This window comes from Chiloscyllium plagiosum, unplaced genomic scaffold, assembly GCF_037043375.1.
Source record: "Chiloscyllium plagiosum isolate Xiang-an unplaced genomic scaffold, Cpla_swu_hap1 HiC_scaffold_44, whole genome shotgun sequence".
NCBI classification, from domain to species: Eukaryota; Metazoa; Chordata; class Chondrichthyes; order Orectolobiformes; family Hemiscylliidae; genus Chiloscyllium; species Chiloscyllium plagiosum.
This window is the reverse complement of record NW_028270182.1, coordinates 7920522-7941867: the sequence shown is the minus strand read 5'-3', so window position 1 is coordinate 7941867 and position 21346 is coordinate 7920522. Positions and strand designations below refer to the sequence as shown.

At 47.4% G+C, this 21346-nt stretch overlaps 1 protein-coding gene across 4 annotated transcripts; it reads left to right on the top strand.

The window, feature by feature from the left end:
- Nucleotides 1-775: 775 nt before the first annotated feature.
- On the top strand, nucleotides 776-19069 carry LOC148136880 (histidine N-acetyltransferase-like). 4 transcript variants are annotated; one of them, XM_087982816.1, is made up of 5 exons: nucleotides 6878-6974; nucleotides 8915-9056; nucleotides 10313-10523; nucleotides 13248-13472; nucleotides 18186-19069. In XM_087982816.1, exons 3-5 carry the CDS (start codon nucleotides 10347-10349, stop codon nucleotides 18738-18740), a joined length of 957 nt encoding a protein of 318 aa, XP_087838942.1. In that variant the 5' UTR covers nucleotides 6878-6974; nucleotides 8915-9056; nucleotides 10313-10346; the 3' UTR covers nucleotides 18741-19069. The 4 variants fall into 4 exon arrangements, with proteins under 4 accessions (XP_087838940.1, XP_087838939.1, XP_087838941.1 ...); XM_087982813.1 differs by lacking the exons at nucleotides 6878-6974; nucleotides 8915-9056 and adding an exon at nucleotides 784-1567; XM_087982815.1 differs by lacking the exon at nucleotides 8915-9056 and having other exon boundaries at nucleotides 6854-6974.
- The last annotated feature ends 2277 nt before the right edge of the window (nucleotides 19070-21346 follow it).

Genomic DNA, 21346 nt, shown 5'->3' with positions numbered 1-21346 from the left:
CAGGTGCACCACTTAACCGACTGATCAACCATAATCCTCTGGGCCAATCCGAGACCCCTCGGGAGGGGAACCCTATCCAGAACATCCCGAGCATGGAACATGTAAAATTTACAAAAATAAAGCCTCTTTAATACACCCACAACAATACAGTAAAAAACTATTTCTAAATAAAAAAAATATAAAACGTATCTAAGTGGAGACTTTCCCCCTTGTTCCCAGGGGGCGTCACTTCCTCTCCAAAAGTCCCTCATATCCTCTCCCAACCAATGCCCCACCCTTGACCCAGGCACTCCTCAATAAAATGAGGAGAATTCAAATATAATACAAAGCTAGAGTTAACAGTGAGCACCCCACCCCCACCCATACCAACACCTGGGTATATTTGGTAATGTTAATACCATATATAAACATATAACTATAAAATTACCACTTCAACAAATAATAATTAAATATGATAATACAAAATAACGAAGGGAAAACAACCCCGCTCCTAAAGACAGAGGTAAAATTGAATAACGTAACCACCTCCCCCCACCAACATTAACCAAATCCCCCAGCTTATATATACATATATACACATACATACACATATACATATATACATACACACACATATACATACATCCCTTATATATACATAAAATAATAACAGAAAACAACTCCGGGGGGGGGGGGGGGGGGAGAAAATCAAATCCCTCTCCCCACCCCCCATGATAATATTAAGCAGTAAGGTAAGAGAAAGAAAAAAAAAGGGGGGGATATAAACCAAAGCGGGGGGGAAGTGCAGACCAACATCCATTATGTCCTACAGTTTATCTAAGAGAGTCCAAGAATTCCTTAGCCTTTTCTGGTGATCCAAAGTTATATACGGATCCTTCATGGTTAAAGCATAACATCGCTGGGTAGCGTAAGGAGTACTGAACATTTAAGTCCCTTAAACGCTTCTTCGCCTCGTCGAATGCCTTCCTCTTTCGAACCAGAGCCGGGGAAAAGTCCTGAAATAGCATGATCTTTGATCCTTTGTAGATCATAGCTTGGGGGTCTTTTCCGAGATTTCTAGAGGCTTCTAGGAGTATCTGCCTCTCCCTGTAGCTCTGCAACCGGAACAGGACCGGGCGTGGGCGCTGGTTCGAGCCGGGCCCGCGTATTGCTACCCGGTAGGCCCATTCCACCCTTACCTGGCCTGATCCAGCTTGCAGATTTAAAAGTTGTGGCAGCCACTGCTCCAGGAATGCTGTAAGCTGGCCTTCCTCTTCCCGTTCGGGAAGGCCCAGCAAACGAATATTTTTTCGGCGACCTCGATTATCGAGGTCGTCAATATGATTTTCCAAGGTCCGGACTCGCTGCTCGAGAGTCCGGACCTGATCCACGGCCGATTGAGCGGTTGTCTCGGAGGTCACGGCCTTTGGCTCCGCCCCTCCGACTCGGCGTTGAATTTCTTCAATCTCACGGTCATGCTTCTGCAGCGCATCCGAGAGCGACTCCCAATGATTTCTGGATTCGACAATAAAAGCATCGATCTTCGAGTCAAGCTTGGAAAGCATTTCTGCAAGACTTGCTACTGTTGGTAAGTCCCCCGGGGCGGCTGTGGACGCCTCTGCTGCACCTGGAGAGGGTGGGGGTGGGGTTCCTGCTTGCTGAGAGCTGCGGGCTCCCTTCCCTTTAGTCATTTTAACTTAGGATTAAATTGTTTAAATGTAATATTACACAACTAATTAAATTACAAAACTATTATATGTGATTTGGTGAGCTTGGTAGGGGGTAGGTGACGCACTGTGCCCAAATCTTGGGAGGGGCACTATAGACTCAGTCTTACTGGGTCACCGCCATCTTGGATCCCCCCCTACTCCAGTCTTATTAGGACCATTCAAGTCCATGTTGGACCCGCTCGAGTCCGCACTAGGCCCACTCCAGTCTGTGCTGGGCCCACTCGAATCCGTGCTGGGCCCACTCCAGTCTGTGCTGGGCCTACTCCAGTCTGTATTGGACTGTTTCGAGTCCGTGTTGGGATGACTCAAGTATTTGCTCAGCCCACTCCAGTCTGCTTTGGGCCCAGTCCAGTCTGTATTAGGCCCACTCCAGTCTGTATTAGGCCCGTTCGAGTCTGTATTAGGCCCACTCCAGTCTGTATTGGGCCCACTAGAGTCTGTACTGGGCCCACTCCAGTCTGTATTGGGTCCACTCACGACTGTGCTGGGCCCACTCCAGTCTGTATTGGACCCACTCCTGTCTGTATTGGGTCCACTCATGACTGTGCTGGGCCCACTCCAGTCTGTATTGTGCCCACTCCAGTCTCTATTGGGCCTACTCCAGTCTCTATTGGGCACACTCCAGTCTGTATTGGGCCCACTCCAGTCTGTATTGGGCCTATTCCAGTCTGTACTGGGCCCACTCCAGTCTCTATTGGGCACACTCCAGTCTGAATTGGGCCTACTCCAGTCTGTGCTGGGCCCATTCCAGTCTGTATTGGGCCTACTCCAGTCTGTACTGGGCCCACTCCAGTCTGTGCTGGGCCCACTCCAGTCTGAATTGGGCCTACTCCAGTCTGTGCTGGGCCCATTCCAGTCTGTATTGGGCCCACTCCTGTCTGTATTGGCCCACTCCAGTCTGTGCTGGGCCCACTCCAGTCTGTGCTGAGCCCACTCCAATCTGTGCTGGGCTCACTCCAGTCTGTATTGGTCCTACTCCAGTCTGTATTGGCTCCACTCCAGTCTGTGCTGGGCCCACTCCAGTCTGTGTTGGGCCCACTCCAGTCTGTGCTGGGCCCTATCGAGTCTGCGTTGGGCCCATTGCAGACCGCTTTGGGCCCATTCATGACTGTTCTGGGCCCACTCCAGTCTGTGCTGGGTGCACTTGAGTCTGTATTGGGCCCACTCCAGTTTGTATTTGGTCCACTCCAGTCTGTGCTGGGCCCACTCCAGTCTGTGTTGGGCCCACTCCAGTCTGTGCTGGGCCCACTGCAGGGTGTTCTGGGACCACTTGAGTGTGTGCTGGGCCCACTCGAGTCCGTGTTCGGCCCACTCCATTCTGTACTGGGCCCATTCGAGTCTGCGTTGGACACACTCGATTCCATGCTGGGCCCACTCCAGTCCATATTGGGCCAACTCCAGTCCGTGCTGGGCCCACTCACTGCCACCAATGTCGACCAAGCTCAGGACAACTAAGTAAAAAGAAAAGAAAAGCAGACAAGGTCGAACTCAGGAGCACTACTTCGACATCATCTTGATGACCTCAAAGCTCTTTGTCCCATCTAGCTGGGACAGTTGATATATCTCCTTCAGACTCACCATCCTCTGGGTTTCCCTGACTCTCACTCCTTAATATTGATTGTCCCCTCATTCCCTTCTCCAACCCGCTTCTTAAAACCTACTTATCCCAGATCCTATTAATCGACTTTGATCGTAGGATTTTACAGTACAGAAGGAGGCCATCCGACAGTGTGTTTGATATACTTACAGTCATAGTCGTAGAGTTGTACAGGATGAAAACAGACCTATTGGTTCAACCAGTCCATGCCGACATAATCCCAAACTAAATTAGTCCCACCGGCCTACTCCTGACGCACATCCCTCCAAATCTTTCCTTTCATGTACCCTTGCCTAAGTTCTGCAGAGTGTTGCCAGGGGTACAGGTGTATAGTTCCTTGAAGGTGGAGTTGCGGTAAACAGGATAGTGAAGAAGCCGTTTGGTACGCTTGCCTCTATTGGTCAGTACATTGAGTATCGGAGTTGGGAGGTCATTTTGTGGTTGCACAGGACATCGGTTAGGCCACTTTTGGAATACTGCATTCAATTCTGGTCTCCCTGCCATTAAAAAGATGTTGTGAAACTTGAGAGGGTGCAGAAAAGACTCACATGGATGTTACCAGGGTTGGAGGGCTTGAGCTATAGGGAGAGGCAGAACAGGCTGGGACTGTTTTCCCTGGAGCATTGGATATTGAGGGGTGACCTCATAGAACTTTATAAAATCATGGGAGACTTGATAGGGTGAATAGTCAAGGCCTTTTCCCCAGGGTAGGGGAATTCAGAACCAGAGGGCGTAGGTTTAGGGTGAGATGGGAAAGGTTTGAAAGGAACCCAAGGGGCAACATTTTCGTGCAGAGAGTGGTGTGCGTATGGAATGAGGAAGTGGTGGAGGCTGGTACAATTGCAACACATAAAAAGCATCTGAATGGGTGCATGAATATGGAGGGTTTAGAGGAATATGGGCCAAACGCTGGCAAGTGGACTGGATTAATTTAGGATATCTGGTTGGCATGACAAGTATGGACCGAAGGGTCTACTTTGATGCTGAATGATTCTGTGACCCATCGTCTCTGTCATGCTCCTGAAAGAGCTATCCAGCTGGTCCCACTCTCTAGCCCTACCTCCGTTGCACTCTAACTCCATCTAACTTTCAAATATATCTCCAATTCTCTTTTGAAACCTCCAATTGAATTTACCTCCACCACTCTCTCTGAGGCAGCGCATTCCAAATCCTAACAACTCTCTGAGTAAAGAGGTTTCCCCTCATCTCACTTCATACTCTCTTGCTGACAGTTGAAATTATGACCCCTAGTTACTGACATACTAGCTAGTGGAAACAGGATATCCTTCTTGACTCTGTCAAAATTGTTCATAATTTTGAACACTTCAATGAGGTCACCTCTTAATCTTCTCTGCTCCAGAGCAATTCAGTCCAATCTCTATAATCTTTCCTTGTAACTCAAATCCCTCATTTTTTGAAGCTCAGGTTGATAATATGCCTAGGTAACATCATTAATGAAGCACTTCACTGAAGACTCTCACTGATTATGTTACCTAGTCATGGTGACGAAACATCTGAAAACAATCCTTCCAGCTCAGCGAGCTAAGTTACATATTTATCAAATCCCTCATTCCCAGTATCATCTTAATACACATCCTTTGCACTCTCTTCGTGACTTTAATAAGGTGCCCAGAATTGAACACAGTCCACCAATGAAGAGGTGGAGCATCACTTCCCATGTTTTTATACTTTTGATCTCTCCTCACGCAGCCCGGGATTGAATTTTGCCACTCAATGCGGGCTAGGAGCATCTTGGGACATATTCCGAGGTGAAAGGCAGCTACATCAATGTAGATTATTGTTGCTGAGTCGTGGGAGGGGAGCCAGAGACATTTATTTTGGCTGCTCCAGCAGGCGGCAGCACTTCACAACATCTGGAGATTCAATCCTTTGTTCCTGGGGGCATATCACCACCTGGTGGCCATGACATGTATGGCAGGCTTTCTGTTCAATAAAAACATACATGGCCTAACAAGTCCCTCATATTGTGAGGAAGTCTTGCAGCGCGGAAACGGGGCGATGACCAGATATCCTAAACCGAGCTAGTCGGAACCCATGCACCTCCGGACCCATGGTTCCAGCTTGGAGGCGGATGTCATGGGCGTCCTGGTACGGTGACCCCGTCCAATGTCAAGCATTGTAGGGCCCTGGGTAGTGTTGCAGAACCAACAGACCTAAGGTTCAGGTACTCAGGTCTTTAAAGCTTACGTCACATGTAGACAGGGTGGTTAAGAAAGTATTTAGCACGCTTGCCTTCATTGCTCAGACCTTTGAGTATAGACGCTGGGGCGTCATGTTGAGGTTGTACAGGAATTTGGTGACGCCTTTTCTGGAGTATTGTGTCCAGTTCTGGCCGCCCTGTTATAAGAAGTATATTATTAAGGTGGAGAGAGTTCAGAAGAAAAATACCAGGATGTTGCCAGGTATGGAAGGTTTGAGATATAACAATAGACTGGATAGACTTTTTTTCACTGGAGCGTAGAGGTTGAGAGGAGACCTTATTGAGTTTTATACAATCCTGAGAGGCATAGATAAGGTGAATGGCAGGTGAATTTTCCCTAGAGTGGGCGAGTTCAAAGCAAGGGGGCATATTTTTAAGGTAAAAGAAAAAAGATTTAATAAGGACCTGAGGGGCAATGTTTTCAGACAAAGGGTGGTCTGTGTGTGGAGTGAATTTCCAGAGGAGTGTGTGGATGTGGGTATAGCTACAATATTTTAAAAAAATTTGAAAAGTACATGAATAGGAAAGTTAAAAATCACACAACACCAGGTTATAGTCCAACAGGTTTAGCTGGAAGCACACTAGCTATTTTTTAACACTGTACACCCCAGTCCAACACCGGCATCTCCAAATCATGAAGAGGAAAGGTTTGGAGGGATATGGGCCAGGAGCAGGTAGGTGGGTCTAGTTTAGTTTGGGATTATGGACTGGTTGGATGAACAGTCTGTTTCTGTGCTGTAATGACTCTTGGACTGGATAGGTATCAAGGGAAATGTACCAAAGGCAGAAAAATGGGACTAGATTAATTGTAAAAACTGGGCAACATGGACAAGTTCGGACGAAGGGTCTGTTTCCATGCTGTAAATCTCTATGACTCTAAGCAAAAGAGACTGTTTCAGGGAGTGAAGTCAATACAATGAAGTAATTCACTGGTGAACATGGTCATTGCTGCAGGAGGGGAAGAGAGGGGAAGACAGCAGCCTATCTGTGCACAATGAGATCCTATAACCGTGAGATAGAAATTAAACACCTCAAGGTGCAGTTGTTGTTTTGGGCACGGTGGGGGTGGGCAATGGAGAGGAGGGGGGGAGTATTTACCTCAGGACACCAGGAGGCACTCCCCCCATCCCGAACAGGACACCATTTCAAGGCTTCAAGCAGGAATTGTGGGAGTAAGGAGGGGGAAGGGAAATCACACTGAGGGTAGGGTTGTGGGGAGGTTGCAAGGTGAAGGTGAGAAAGGGGAGGTAATTTAATTAGTTTATCTTCTCACATCCCTCCTGCCAAGAGTCCAGAGTGACAATTACAGCATATCTGCCAATGCACTTTGGAACGTGGAATGGGGTCATGGGTGGACGGGAAGCACGTTAAAAGATTAGACAGAACAGGGGAGCTTTCAAAAAGCAAGCCTCTCTCAAGCTCCGGCACTGCACATTTTCATCCACAGGTAAATTTAGCGCTGGGGCCTTTACTCAAAATTTCTTTCCAGTGTTGTTAAACATGTTACTGTGGAAGATTAAAGGGGGGAGGGGCAGTCGAAGGAAGCAGCCTTCAGGACAGAGAGAGAGAGAAAGAGAGGGAGGGGCAGAGAGAGATAGAGCGAGAGATAAAGAGACAGACAGACAGAAGGAAAGAGAGGCAAAGAGAGAGGGAGAAAGAGAGACAGGGGTCAAAGACAGGGAGAGGGCAAGGTGGGTAGAGAGAAAGAGAAAGACAGGAGAAGGAGAGAGACAGAGAGAGGGGGAAAAAGAAATGGGGGGAGAGAGAGAGGGAGACAGAGAAATAGAAAAAGACAGAGAGAGAGAGAAGGGGGTAAACAGGGAGAGGGGTTGAGATAGAAGCAGAAAGAGAGAGAGAGAGAGAAAGATAGGGGAGAAAGAGAAAGGTAGAGAAAAACGGGGAGTGAGACAGAGGGAAAGGTGGGATGACAGGATGAGAGAAGAAGAGAGAGGGACAGGGAGAGAGAGAGAGGGACGGGGGACAGAGTGAGAGAGAGACAGAGTAAGAGGGAGAGAAAGAGAGGGAGAGTTAGCGGGACAGTGTGAGAGAGAATCACAGGGGACAGAGAAAGGGACAGAGTGAGAGACAGGGTGATAGGGAGAGAGAGGGCGACTGGGTGAAAGAAGGAGAGAAAGGGAGGGAGAGAGAGAGGGGGAGGGAGAAAGAGAGACAGAAAAGAGACAGAGAGAGAGAGAGAGAGGGGCAAAGGGAGAGGGAGACAGACAGAGATGGAGACAAAGGGACAGAGAGAGACAGAGGGAGAGAGAGAGGGTGGTGGAGAGAGAGAGAGAGAGACAGACAGACAGGCAGATAGATAGAGAGAGACAGACAGACAGTAAAAGAGCAACGGACAGAGAGAGACAGAGAGAGAGAGGGAGATAGAGAGAGAGAGATGGAGACAGAGGCACAGAGAGAGATAGAGGGAGACAGAGGGGTAGGTGGAGACAGGAAGACAGAGAGAAAGAAGGAGAGAGACACACAGATGGAAAGAAAACAACGGACAGAGACAGACAGGAAGAGAGGAAAGACAAAGAGACAGCCAAAGAGAAAGGCAAAAAGAGAGAAAGGGAGTGTGAGACAGAGAGAGAGAGAGAGAGAGAGAGAAAGAAAGGGAAAAAGAGAGATAGAGGAAGAGAGAGTTAGAGGGTGGGGGGGAAGAGAGAGTAACAGAGAGGGAGAGTATGTGACAGCAATAGCGACAGAGGGATAGAGATAGAGAGAAAGGGGGGAGGGAGTGAGAGCAAGAGACAGAGGTATAGAGAGAGGAAGAGAAGACGAGGGAGAATGAGCGACAGAATGAAAGAACAAGAGATGGAGAGAGGGACAGACGGAGAGATGGAGAAAGAGAGAGAGAAAAACACAGGAGAGGTGGGGACAGGGTGAGAGAAGCGGAGAGAGAGGGGGGTTCAGGATGGAAAAAGGAGGGAGAGGCAGAGAGACAGAGGGAGAGAGGCGGGGGGAAAGGGAGGTTCACGGTGGAAGAGGGAGAGAAAGTAGGAGAGAGAGACAGAGAGAGAGAGAGACGGGTGGAGGAAGAGAGAGACAGAGGGAGAGGGGGGAGGGCGAGAGAGAAACAGAAGGAGAGAGGTCGGAAGAGGCGTAGTGTTGTGGTGAAAGCAGTACAGTGCGGTTTGGGTGGGTGTGGGAGGAAGAGGGGTCAGTGTTGGGTAGATGAGTCAGTGAACAAATGCCCAATATCTTGCAGATTGCTGGAAAAATACATCATTCACAGCCAATTGGGGGGAGGTGAAACCTCCTTCTGAATTTCCTGTACTTGCCATTGCCAAGTGATTCTCCTTCGAAAACCCTCCTTTTCTATTGTGAAAGTCCTTTTTCAACTTTCGCCCTTTAAAGTTTACTCTGCCTCCCACACCTGTTATTTTAAAGGCATCAGTTCCTGGATCCAAGACTCTTGGAGAGGCTATTGCTAAGTGATAAATTATATCAGGAGGCCAGATGCCTATTTTCTGCCAAGATTTTGCGGCCTGAGGCCTACTTCATTTAGGAGCCTTTCAGCTGCCAGTGACAAGTAAGTCTTCACTTTGAAGGGTGTAACCACCATGAAAACCATTCAGGTGTGGGCTCGGGTTAAGGGGCAACCTTCCTCTCTAGGCAGTGTCTCAATGCTTTGACTGCCCTAGTTGGTGGAGCTGCCTGAGGGCTAGGGAGCATGCATGACAGGCCTCAGGCCTCGAGGCCTGAGGAAGCCACGGGTGTGAGAAGAATCTTGGGAAGACTAGGAGCCGAGGGCACAGCCTCCGAGTGAAGGGATAAACTGAGATGGGAATGAATTTCTTCAGCCAGAGGATAGTGAATCTGTGGAACTCATTGCCGCAGAGGGCTGTGGAGGACACATCAATGAGTGCCTTTAAGACAGAGATAGATAGGTTCATGATTGTTACGGGGAGGGTCAAGGGTCATGGGTAGACAGCAAGAGAATGAATGTTGAGAAATATACCGGCCACGATCTAATGGCCTAATTCTGCTCCTAAATTTGCGTTGGGGGGAGGAAGCAATGATGGTGTGGTGGTAATGTCATTGTTCCAATTCCTAATGCTCAGGAGGGGAACACTGTTTGAACACCTACCACAGCAGAATTTGACCTTGATTAATAAGATCAAAAGCTAGTGTCAATGACCTTGACACAACTGCCATTGATTGGCACAAAGAGCCAGTTGGTTCCTCTTCGGGAAGGAAAATCGGCCAATCTGGGCCTACACGTGACTCCAGACCCACAGCCAAAGTAGTTAATCCCCAAAAGGTTCAGCTCGAGGAGCAATTAGGGATGAGCAATAAGTGCTGGCTCTCTGTTGCCACCCCTTGTCCCAAGACGGAGTTAACGAATGTTAGCATCCTGACCTTGATGCTGGGCCTCAAAATGGCTGCTTGTAGGCCGGGATAGCTCTAAGAGGATTGTCCCTTCTCTCTGAGGCTGTGCCCTTGGGTTCTGGTATTCCCAGATTCCTCCCACACTCCAGGCTCTCTCAGGCCTCAAAATGGCTGCTCGTAGACCTGGACAGGTACCTACACCTCAAATTCCACATCATCCTCCAAATGCAGGAAGATTCCTCATGAAGTGACACCCGCCAACCAGCTCCCACTCCAGGCTGTTTGGGTTTGAGCCTCTTACCGTGCAGTAGAGCGAGAGGGCCCCCTGGGGTTTGTAGGTTGAACTCAACCTTGATGCTGGGTTGGCATCAGCTCGAGGTTCATGAGTAAAAAACATTATCTGACCACCCCACCCTCCCCAAACTTGATCGACATGACAGTCTGTCGCTTCCACAGGTTACGCCAAGCACAGTCTTACGAAGTGTCCAAGATGGCGGTTGAGGGCCACGCGCTGGAGTTCTGCCTCGCCAAGGAGGCCGATTTTGAGGAAGTGATGTCCATCTCGGGAGACATCTACGGGGGCCTTGATTATCTGCCTGTCCGTTACCATGCCTGGATCCGGGATCCAGCTCGAAGGGTGATCCTGGCGAAAAAGAAAGGGCAAATAGTGAGTGTGACCTCTTGCTCCCTGTCAATGTAATTGGCCAGGCTCCCATCCGCGCCCATCACCAGCTCTTTCTGAACTCAGTCCAGCCTTGGGGCCTACTAGCTAATTTCTCAGGCACTATCTGGCCAATTAAGTCCCCAGCCAACAGTGGTCACTCACTTTTGAAAGACCTCTAACTTTTCACCCTCACCCCTCTTCCCCCGTTGCTTTCCAGCTGCCTCCAACATGGTCTGCTTACCCCCTCCCTACCCTCCATTGCTCCTCCCCTAAGTTCCAAACCCCTCCCAAACTCCAAACCCCTCCTTCACCCTCCATTGCCCCTCCCCTAACCTCCAAATCCCTCCAGCACCCTTCATTAGCCTCTCCCCCAACCTAAATTTCCTCCTCCCTCAAACTCCATTTCACTCAACCACGACATCACCATCACCCCCCCAACCCCCTCCCCGCCCCAGTCTCCATCCCCATCTCCCATGTGTCCTACTTTGGGTCAAACATGACGTTAAGCTGGCTTGGGTTGGCATACATGATTTTAAGGCTCATACTTTCAAATAAGTTGTCTCACTCCCTCAACAGTCCCCAGCCCTGCACTGCTTTCCATGGCCCCACCATTGGCGTCATGGTGAGGGAGCAAGATCTGGAATTTCCACCCTTATCCTCAGTGACTGGTGTGGTCGCTGGGCTGGTGCCCAAGGGCACTGGTTCCCAATTGACATTAATTCAATCCAGTTAACGATGCTCATGGAGAGGGTGTAAATGTGGCAGTGGCTCTAGAAGGAGACCATTCTGTCCAGTTTGATGATAGCCTGCATCTTCTGGATGGCAAGACAGTCTCCTAATTAATTTCCTCTCACAAACTCTCTCTGCCATTTCTTCATGAGAGTTGATGTAACCTATTTTTAAAAATTTATTCACAGGATGTAGATGGCTCCAACTAGGCCCAGCATTTATTGTCCATCTCTAATTGCCCAGAGGGCAGTTAGGAATCAACCTCATTTAGGGGTGGCATGGTAGCTCAGCGCCAGGGACCCTGGTTCAATTCCAGACTCGGGTGACTGTCTGTCTGCAGTTTGCACACTCTCCCCCGTGTCTGTGTAGGTTTCCTCTGGATGCTCCGGTTTCCTCCAACAGTCCAAAGATGTGCAGGTTAGGTGGATTGGACATGCTAAATTGCCCAGTAACGTCCAAGGATGTGCAGGCTAGGTGGATTAGCCATGAAAAATGCAGGGTTAGGGTAGGTGGGGGGTTGGGTGGGATGGTCTTCGGAGGGCTTGGTGTGCAATCAATTGGCCAAGTGGCCTGCTTCCACACTTTAGGGTATATATGTTTTTTAAATTCAATCACGGAATGAGGGCAACACTGATTGTACATCCCAGAGGGTTGTTAAAAGTTAACCACATTGCTGTCGGTCTGGACTCACACGTACACCAGACCAGGTAAAGACAGAAAGGCATCAGTGAACCAATTGTGTTTTTCCAACAATCCATAATGGATTCACAATCATCATTAGAGTCTTAATTCCAGATTTTCATAAACTCATATTCCAGCATCTTGAATTCGAACCCAGGTCCCTGGTACACCGAGTCTCTGGATTGATAATACCAGGAGAAAGTGAGGACTGCAGGTACTGGAGATCAGAGTCGAGAGTGTGGTGCAGGAAAAGCGCAGCTGATCAGGTAGCATCTGAGGAGCAGGAGAATCGACATTTCCTGATGAAGAGCTTATGCTCGAAACGTTGATTCTCCTGCTCCTCGGATGCTGCCCAACCGTCTGTTCTTTTCCAGCACCACACTCGACTTGCAATAATACCACTAGGCCATCACCTCCTACCTTGTATATTGTTCGTAAGGCACGTTAAATTGTACCCAGCTATGAAAGAAGAGCTACTCAGCTCCTGAGACTTAATTGTGGTCTATTGTCTACCAGCAACTACTGAACAGCTCATTAGATGGACATAGGAAGAAGGATTGATGGCCAATCAATCCATCCATCATACCTTAGCAGTGATTACCAACATCGCTTGTTACCCTGTTCACTAATAACCCTCCTTGCCTGGAATCCACGTGACTCCAGACCCTGTGGTTTTACTCCTATCTGCCCTCCGAAAATCCTGCGTGACATTTCAAGGAGATGGGCGACAAGTGCTGGGTCTAGTCTGACAGTACCCATGCCTCTCCAAAGAAGGATCCTCTCCGCCTCTCACCCTCTTCTTTTCAGCCGTTCTGTGAAATCTTTACATAAGTCTCATTCTGAATGTCTCCTTTAGTGGCCCGGGGTCAAACCTTGGGCTGGTTTTGCCTCATTCACGGGATGAGGGCATCCCAGGCTCGGCCCAGCATTTATTGCCCATCCCTAATTGCCCAGAGGGAAGTCAAGAGTCCAATCACACTGGTGTGGGTCTGGAGTTATGTGTAGGCCAGACCAGGTAAGGACGGCAGATTTCCTTCCCTAAAGGGCATTAGTGAACTAGATGGGTTTTTCCAACAATCAAATCACGTCCATCATTAGAATCTTAATTTCAGATTTTTATCAGTTTCAAACTCTACTGTCTACTGTGATGGGATTTGGACCTGGGTTTCCAAGAACATTACCTGGGGGTCTCTGGATTAGCAGACCAGCCAATAATACACCTGGCCATCGCTTCCACCTTGCCTGAGCAACTTCGGACAGGAGGGGTGGCTTCCGCTTTACTGGTGCCATATAAATGCACACCATTGTTGTTGGCAGGTAGCCCTCGTTTCTGCGAACGTTGTGGATGACGGTCACACAGCGGTGATGGAAGGGTTGAGGGTGGCGCCGCGAGAGAGAGGCAAAGGAATTGCTGGGTTCATCCAGAGTTACTGCCTTGATCTGGCCATGGCCCAGTTCCCAGATGTCAAAGTGCGGCGCTACACCAGAGCCGGCCAATTGGCACCTGAGACTCTCGCCAAGTTCCGACTGATATGTAAACAGGTAACATCGCACGTGTGGCTGTGAATAAGCGGCACATGGGTTCTGTCCAGACCATTCCATGTTGCTATAGCAACCAGTCTTGTTCTTTGAGGGCAGTGGCAGGGGGACAGTTGGAATCATGTCAAGTGGGCTGAGAGGTCCTGCCAACAATTGTCCTGCAGGATTAATAACATGAGTAGGCCATTCAGCCCTTCATGGGATAGGAATATAGAGCAGGGGTGGGCCATTCAGCCCCTCGAGCCTGCACTCGCCATTCAATGAGACAACGCTCTATGAAAGAATGAAAAGAAATCTCCTTAGAGAGGAGAAAATTGAGAGGAGATTTGATAGAAGGGTGAAAACTCCTAAGTTGGGGGCGGGGGGGGGGGGAAGTGTTCCAGGTGGTGCTGATATGTATAAACCTCTCCCATCGGCAAAGGATGTAGAACCAGATGGCACTGAACTATAGTGATTGATGAAAGAAGCGATGGTTACATGAAGATATACACGGCGTACAGTTAAGGTTTGGAATGCACTGCCTGAGACTATGGCAGAGGTATAGAAACATCAGAATTAGGAGCCTGAATACGCAATTCAGCCCTTTGAATGCGCTCTGCGATTTAACATGATCATGGCTGATTTTATCCTGGTCTCAACTGCACTTTCCTGCCTGCTCCCCACAGCCCTTTATCCCACTTTTCATCAGAAACATATTTATTTATTACTTGAATTTGTTGATTGATTTTGCCTTCACTGTACTCTGGGCCTGAGAACTCCATAGATTTCTAACCTTCTGAGAGAAATAGAGTCTCTTCATCTCAGTTTTGAACTTACCTCCTCGTACTCTATATTTATGACCTCTTGTTCAAGACAGTCCCATAACGGGGAGCATCCAGTTCACTATCCACCTTATCAATCCCTTTTAGTATTATACCTCCGTCACATTCCTCCCTCATTCTTCTGAACTCCAGCAAGTACAAGCCCAAGCTATTCCACTGCTCCTCGTCCGACAGCCCTTTCATCCCTGGAATCAATCTGGTGAATGCCCTCTCAACTGCCTCCAGTGCCATCACATCTTTCCTCAAGAAAGGACACCAGGAGAATTAGGCTGGGAATGAAAAATGTTGCAGGGTAATGGAGAAAAGACTTTGAGTGATGGGTTCATGGAGCATGGAAACAGACCCTTCAGTCCAACCAATCATAATTCCAAACTAGTCCCACCTGCCTGCGCTTGGCTGGTATCCCTCCAAGCATTTCCTATTTATATAATTATCCCAATGGCTTGTAAACGATGTGCCTGCATCCACCACTTTCTCTGGAAGTTCATTCCACAAATGAACCATTCTCTGTCTAAAAACGTTTTCCCTCATGTCTTTTCTAAATCTTTCTCCTCCACCTTAAAATATGTCCTCCACCCTGGGGAGAAGACACTTGTCTTGAACCTTATCTATGCCCCTCATGATTTTATAAACCTCTATGTCACCCCTCAACCTTCTGTGCTCCAGGGAACAAGTCCCAGGCTATGGAGCCTCTCCTTATAAATCAAACCCTCCAATCAACATTAGCTGCTACTCAAGAAGCAAGTACATAGGTAGGAAGCTGGAACAAGCAAGAGCTAGTTCTGTTTCGACCGTAATGCAATGCTGTCAGAGTTTCCACAACTCAACAAGTAAACTGCACTATCCTTGTTTTGATTTTGATTTTTTTTTAATTTAAAAAATAGTAGGGTTGAGTTTTGATGAGTATTTCAAAGGCTACTGCAGACTCATGCAACCAGTACCCTTAATTCATTGAGATCAGTTGGTTCAGTTGGCTGGGAGGCTGGTTTGCCATCCAGAATGATGCCAATTGTGTGAGTTCAATTTCTGCATTGATTGAGATTACCATGAAGGTCTCACTTTCTCAACCTTTTCCCTTGCCTGATGTTATGATGAGACCAAACCCCCTCTAGATATATCAAGGAGATAGCATAGACTGCCTTTGTTTCAATTTTATTTAAAGGCAAGTGTTCCAGAGATGTGATTTGACTGGCCAACTAACAGGCTTTAAAACCAAACTTTATTCTTACAACAAAGTTAAAATACAAACAAAAGAAGAGCGATTTGGCATAACTTTATTGCAATACATAATAAACAAACATATTATTTAACTATTAATTTAGTTAAATGTGAGGTGCTGAATTTTGGTAAGGCAAATCAGAGCAGGACATATACGCCTAATGGAAAGCTCATGAGGACCTGTGCTGAACAAAGAGACAAGAGCAAGTTCGTAGCTCTTTGAAAACGGGGTGCATGGGTTGGGATATTTGGTCGGTGTGGACGGGTTGGACCGAAGGGTCTGTTTCCATGCTGTACATCTCTATGACTCTATAAGATCACCCATCAGGCTCCAACGCTCCAGGGAAAACAGCCCCAGCCTGTTCAGCCTCTCCCTGTAGCTCAGATCCTCCAAGCCTGGCAACATCCTTGTAAATCTTTTATGAACCCTTTCAAGTTTCACAACATCTTTCCGATAGGAAGGAGACCAGAACTGCACGCAAATTCCAACAGTAGCCTAACCAATGTCCTGTACAGCCACATCATGACCTCCCAATTCCTGTGCTCAATACTCTGACCAATAAAGGAAAGCATACCAAACGCCTTCTTCACTATCCTATCTACCAGCGACTCCACTTTCAAGGAGCTATGAACTTGCACTCCAAGGTCTCTTTGTTCAGCAACACTCCCTAGGACCTTACCATTAAGTGTATAAGTCCTGCTAAGATTTGCTTTCCCAAAATGCAGCACCTCATATTTACCTAGATTAAATTCCTTCTGCCACTTCTTAGCCCATTGGCCCATCTGATCAAGATCCTGTTGTAATCTTAGGTGACCTACACTGTCCACTACACCTCCAATTTTGGTGTCATCTGCAAACTTACTAACTGTACCTCTTATGCTCACATTCAAATAATTTATGTAAATGACAAAACGTAGAGGGCCCAGCACCGATCCTTGTGGCACTCCACTGGTCACAGGCCTCCAGTCAGAAAAACAACCCTCCACCACCACCCTCTGTCTTCTACCTTTGAGCCAGTTCTGTATCCAAATGGCTAGTTCTCCCTGTATTCCATGAGATCTTACCTTGCTAATCAGTCTCCCATGGGGAACCTTGTCGAACGCCTTACTGAAGTCCATACAGATCACATCTACTGCTCTGCCCTCATCAATCCTCTTTGTTACTTCTTCAAAAAACTCAACCAAGTTTGTGAGACATGATTTCCCATGCACAAAGCCATGTTGACCATCCCGAATCAGTCCTTGCCTTTCCAAATACATGTACATCCTGTCCCTCAGGATTCCCTCCAACAACTTGCCCCCCACCAAGGTCAGGCTCACCGGTCTATAGTTCCCTGGCTTGTCTTTACCGTCCTTCTTAAACAGTAGCACCATGTTTACCAAACCTCCAGTCTTCCGGCACCTCACCTGTGACTATCGATGATACAAATATCTCAGCAAGAGGCCCAGCAATCACTTCTCTAGCTTCCCACAGAGTTCTCGGGTACACCTGATCAGGTCCTGGGGATTTATCCACTTTTAACCATTTCAAGACATCCAGCACTTCCTCCTCTGTAATCTGGACATTTTGCAAGATGTCACCATCTATTTCCCCACAGTCTATATCTTCCATGTCCATTTCCACAGTAAATACTGATGCAAAATATTCATTTAGTATCTCCCCCATTTTCTGTGGCTCCACATAAAGGCCGCCTTGCTGATCTTTGAGAGGCCCTATTCTCTCCCTAGTTACCCTTTTGTCTTTAATATATTTGTAAAACCCCTTATAGAGGTTTATAAAATCATGAGGAGCATGGATAGGTAAATAGACAAGGTGTTTTCCCTCGGGTGGGAGAGTCCAGAACTACAGGACACAGATTTAGGGTGAGAGGGGAAAAATTTAAAAGGGACGTAAGAGGCAATGCTTTCACACAGAGGATTGTGCATGTATGGAATGCACTGCCAGAGGAAGTGGTGGAGGCTGGTACAATGACAGCATTTAAAAGGCATCTGGATGGTACATGAATAGAAAGGGTTTAGAGGGATATAGGCCAAGTGCTGGCAAATGGGATCAGATTAGTTTAGAATATCTGGTCTGCATGGATGAGTTGGACCGAAGGGTCTGTTTCCGTGCTGTACATCTCTATGACTCTACTAATCATGAACTCTTCTAATATAGCAGCATCCCATAAACACACCCTTGGCAAAGGCAGATTCAGCAAAACCAACTTTCCTCATGAGATATCTCCTCCAAATCCAAGATAAGGAACACCAGCAGAATCAATCTTGCAGCAAAGAGAGAACTCTTTTTTTTTTGCAGCAGAGAGAGAGCTGCATCGATCAGCGTCGATTGCCAAACCTCAACTGAAAGCCAAATGAAAACCCTTTGGTCTGTGTGTGCCTGAGTCTACCCACTCATAATTTCTTTTGTCAAATTTAAAATAAAAAACACTCAGGGAGTTCAAGCTGTTTCCTCATGGCTTCTGAAGCAGACATTCTGCCACCACTGTGGCCATTCCTCCCTGCAAGAGACACAGCACAGAACAGACCTCTCTTAAAGAGTTGGTCATCTTCCCATAGACTGCTCTGCACCTGCTCCTCAATGTCTCTCTCTCTCAAAGAAACCAGCACTAAACACACTTCTTAAACCCATAGTATTGACACACTGAGAATCTTCATCAATGCTTCCATTTTCCAGGAAATTATCTGTACACAATTCAAGGCAGAATATATCCTTCCGAAGCTGGAAGCTGCCATTGCCCAGCTGAAGGAGAGTGGGGCGGAATGGAAAGATCCCATCCTGCTCGGAGCTACGGATGTCAAGCGGGTGTTCCTCAGCCCCAACGTGGTGGATGGGGTGCTGCCTGGGAAGACCATTATTCAAGACTGGGCTCCGTACAAGCCATTGGAGAGTAATCTAGAGAAGTTAGTGAGGCAAGGTATCATCTGGATGGCTGACGATAAAGAAGACCCCAGGGTCGTCAGCCTAGGCACTGCCCCCTACAGGGTACCCTTGGGGACCGGCTACCACCGGCTGAACATTGATATATTTGGGAAGCATTTCCCCAGGGTCAGGAACCAGTTCCTCGCTCAAGTCCAGCAAAGGATCAGCACCTTGGAGGGCCCAGTATACTGCATCTTGTACTTTGAGCCACCCATGTGGCAAGACATGCTTTCTTTCTGCCAGACTGCCTTAGGGCTACATGTGGATAGAGAGTTGAGGATGCAAAATTTACTGGAGGCAGATATGTAGACCTGTGAGGGAAAGAGTCCTCCAACCTGCTATTGCCAGTCCCTTTCTGCCTATGGGCTCAGTAGGTTGTCCACTCTCTATCTCTCACACGCTACCTCAGAATCAAAAGCTTGTAGATTCAAGTCCCATTCCAGTGCTTTGAGATCTGACAAACCCAATGCCAGAATAGTGTGGAATTCTCCGGTGTTTGATTGTGTTAGTCTGACCACTGATCTATGCCTACTGTACTTGATTGCTTAAGCTTGGATACGGACTCAGAGCCAAGCAAACAGACACTGATTTCAAAATGCTCGTCAATAAACATAACATGCTCTGAAAACCATTTCGTCTCAGTATTTCTCTGAAATTCACAGTAAGAACTGTAAAGAGTAGAATGGGATGTTAACCTGAAAACGCCTGCTTGGGCCTGATTGTTTTTTTGTTAGGTCAGTGTTAGCAAATGATGATTGTTGTTTGAAAAGGAACATGGGGGAGGCTGGATAAACAATCTAAGTTGCATGTCAGACCCATCTATTCCCTGGCCACAACCAACAGCACTGGGAAAGGACAAATAAACTGAACAGCCAACCTGTTGGTATTTGTGGGATTTTGCTGTGCTTTATGATTTCTAACTGCTGATACAAGCTGGATAATTGGGAGCTCACCACACTGCATCACATATTAGAATACAGTCTAGATACCCACATATCAGATTACAGAATAAAAACTGGCTTGATAGTTGCGCTTAATTTTTGCAATTGGTTACCATGGTGATTAGTCACCAACATACAAGGTTGCTGGTGTTCTTTAACAACAGAGCATAACTTTTTCAGCGAAAGAAAAATAAATCAAGGTTATATATCTGTGACAGTTAGAAATGTCTTAATGCAAACAGTAAAAAAACAGTCTGAATAAGTTTCCCAACAATTGAGTGTAGAGGTTGGAATGTCATTTTGTAGAGTCATAGAGATGTACAACATGGAAACAGACCCTTCAGACCAATTCATCAAAGCTTACATTTTGAGAGGGAATCGGAGTATGATCTGGAAAAGAAGAACGTGTTGGATCACAGGGAGGAGATGGGAGGTGTGGGACTGGCTAAGTTGCTCATATGAGGCGTTGTTGAGCATCTAGGTCTGTACTTGATGGAGTTTAGAAGGATGGGGGGAGGCATCTGATTGAAATTTACAGCATACAGTTATGAAGTTGAAGGTGTGTACTGTACCTTTAAAATAGAGAGAGAAATCTGTTCTGAACTGAGAGATTACAAACACCTTTGCGTATGACTACATGACAGTTCCAGAGTGTACAGGAAAATTGAAAATATCATAGAATCCGTACAGTGTGGGAACAGGCCTTTTGGCCCAACAAGTCCACATTACTCAACATTTCCCCCTGACTAATGCACCTAGCCTACACACCCCTGAACACTATGGGCAATTTAGCATGGGCAAATCACCTAACCCACACATCTTTGGATTGTGGGAGGAAACCAGAGCACTTGGAGGAAACCCAAGCAGACACAGGGAGAATGTGCAAAGTCCACATTGACAGTTGCCCGGATGCTGGAATCAAACCCGAGTCTTTGGTGTTGTGAGTCAGCAGCACTAACTAGTGATCCACCACGTCACCCTATGTAATATTTGGCTGTGAAGTGGTTACCTGAGTTTTGGTTGCTGGTTTGACAACCATTCAAACTTAACCAATCAGTTTAAATTATGCTCCCTTATACTAAAACCCAATCGAGTTTGAATTTATAGTTTTGCCAACATCAAACCAATGAGACGATCTGATGTTGGGGAGTATAAGAATGTAGACAATTTGAAAATTGGTCAGAGAGCAACTGCTGTAGAGGGAGAGCTAATTGCCCATCTAATATCTTGCTCTCCAAGAAATTAGAAAACACTCTCTATCAAAGGTACCTTTTCATGTGAAACATACCCACATAAAAAGAAAGAAGATGACCCAGGGAGACCCTCACCTGGAAGAGTGAAAACACAGAAGAAGATAGTGACTGTGTGGTTTTGAAATTAAGTTGATGTAATGTTAATAAATATCTTATTGGAACAGCATATTATAAGGTTGGAGGCAGATAGTAAGCAGTTAAGAGAAAGGAGGGGCTTAGAGTTGTGAATACAGAGGAACCTTAATTATTTGTACGAGATGGGCAGGTACTATTTCATTCAGCTAATTGATTATTTGGTTAATCGATTCAATGCCTCTCCTCTGGGGCTCTGCTGCTCCCCGTTCACGAGACTACGCAGCAGCAAACCGCACGCGAGCTCCCGCCCCCAACCTGCACGCCAAACCTGTCCAACATCGCCCCCGCCCACACCCCAAACCCATCCAAACTCGCTCCCCCACCCACCCCTCCAAACCCATCCAAAACCGCTCTCCACCCGCCCCCCAAATCCATCCAACGTCACCCTCAGCCCGCCCCCAAACCCATCCAACACTGCCGCCACCCACCCCCCAACATCGCCCCCGGCCCGCCCCCAAACCCATCCAACATCACTCTCCACCTGACCCGAAACCCATCCAACACCGCCCCCTGCCTGCCCCACCCACATCTGCGCCCCTGCCCCCGGCTGTCCTGTGTCCCTCACCATCACCCCCCTCCCCCTCCT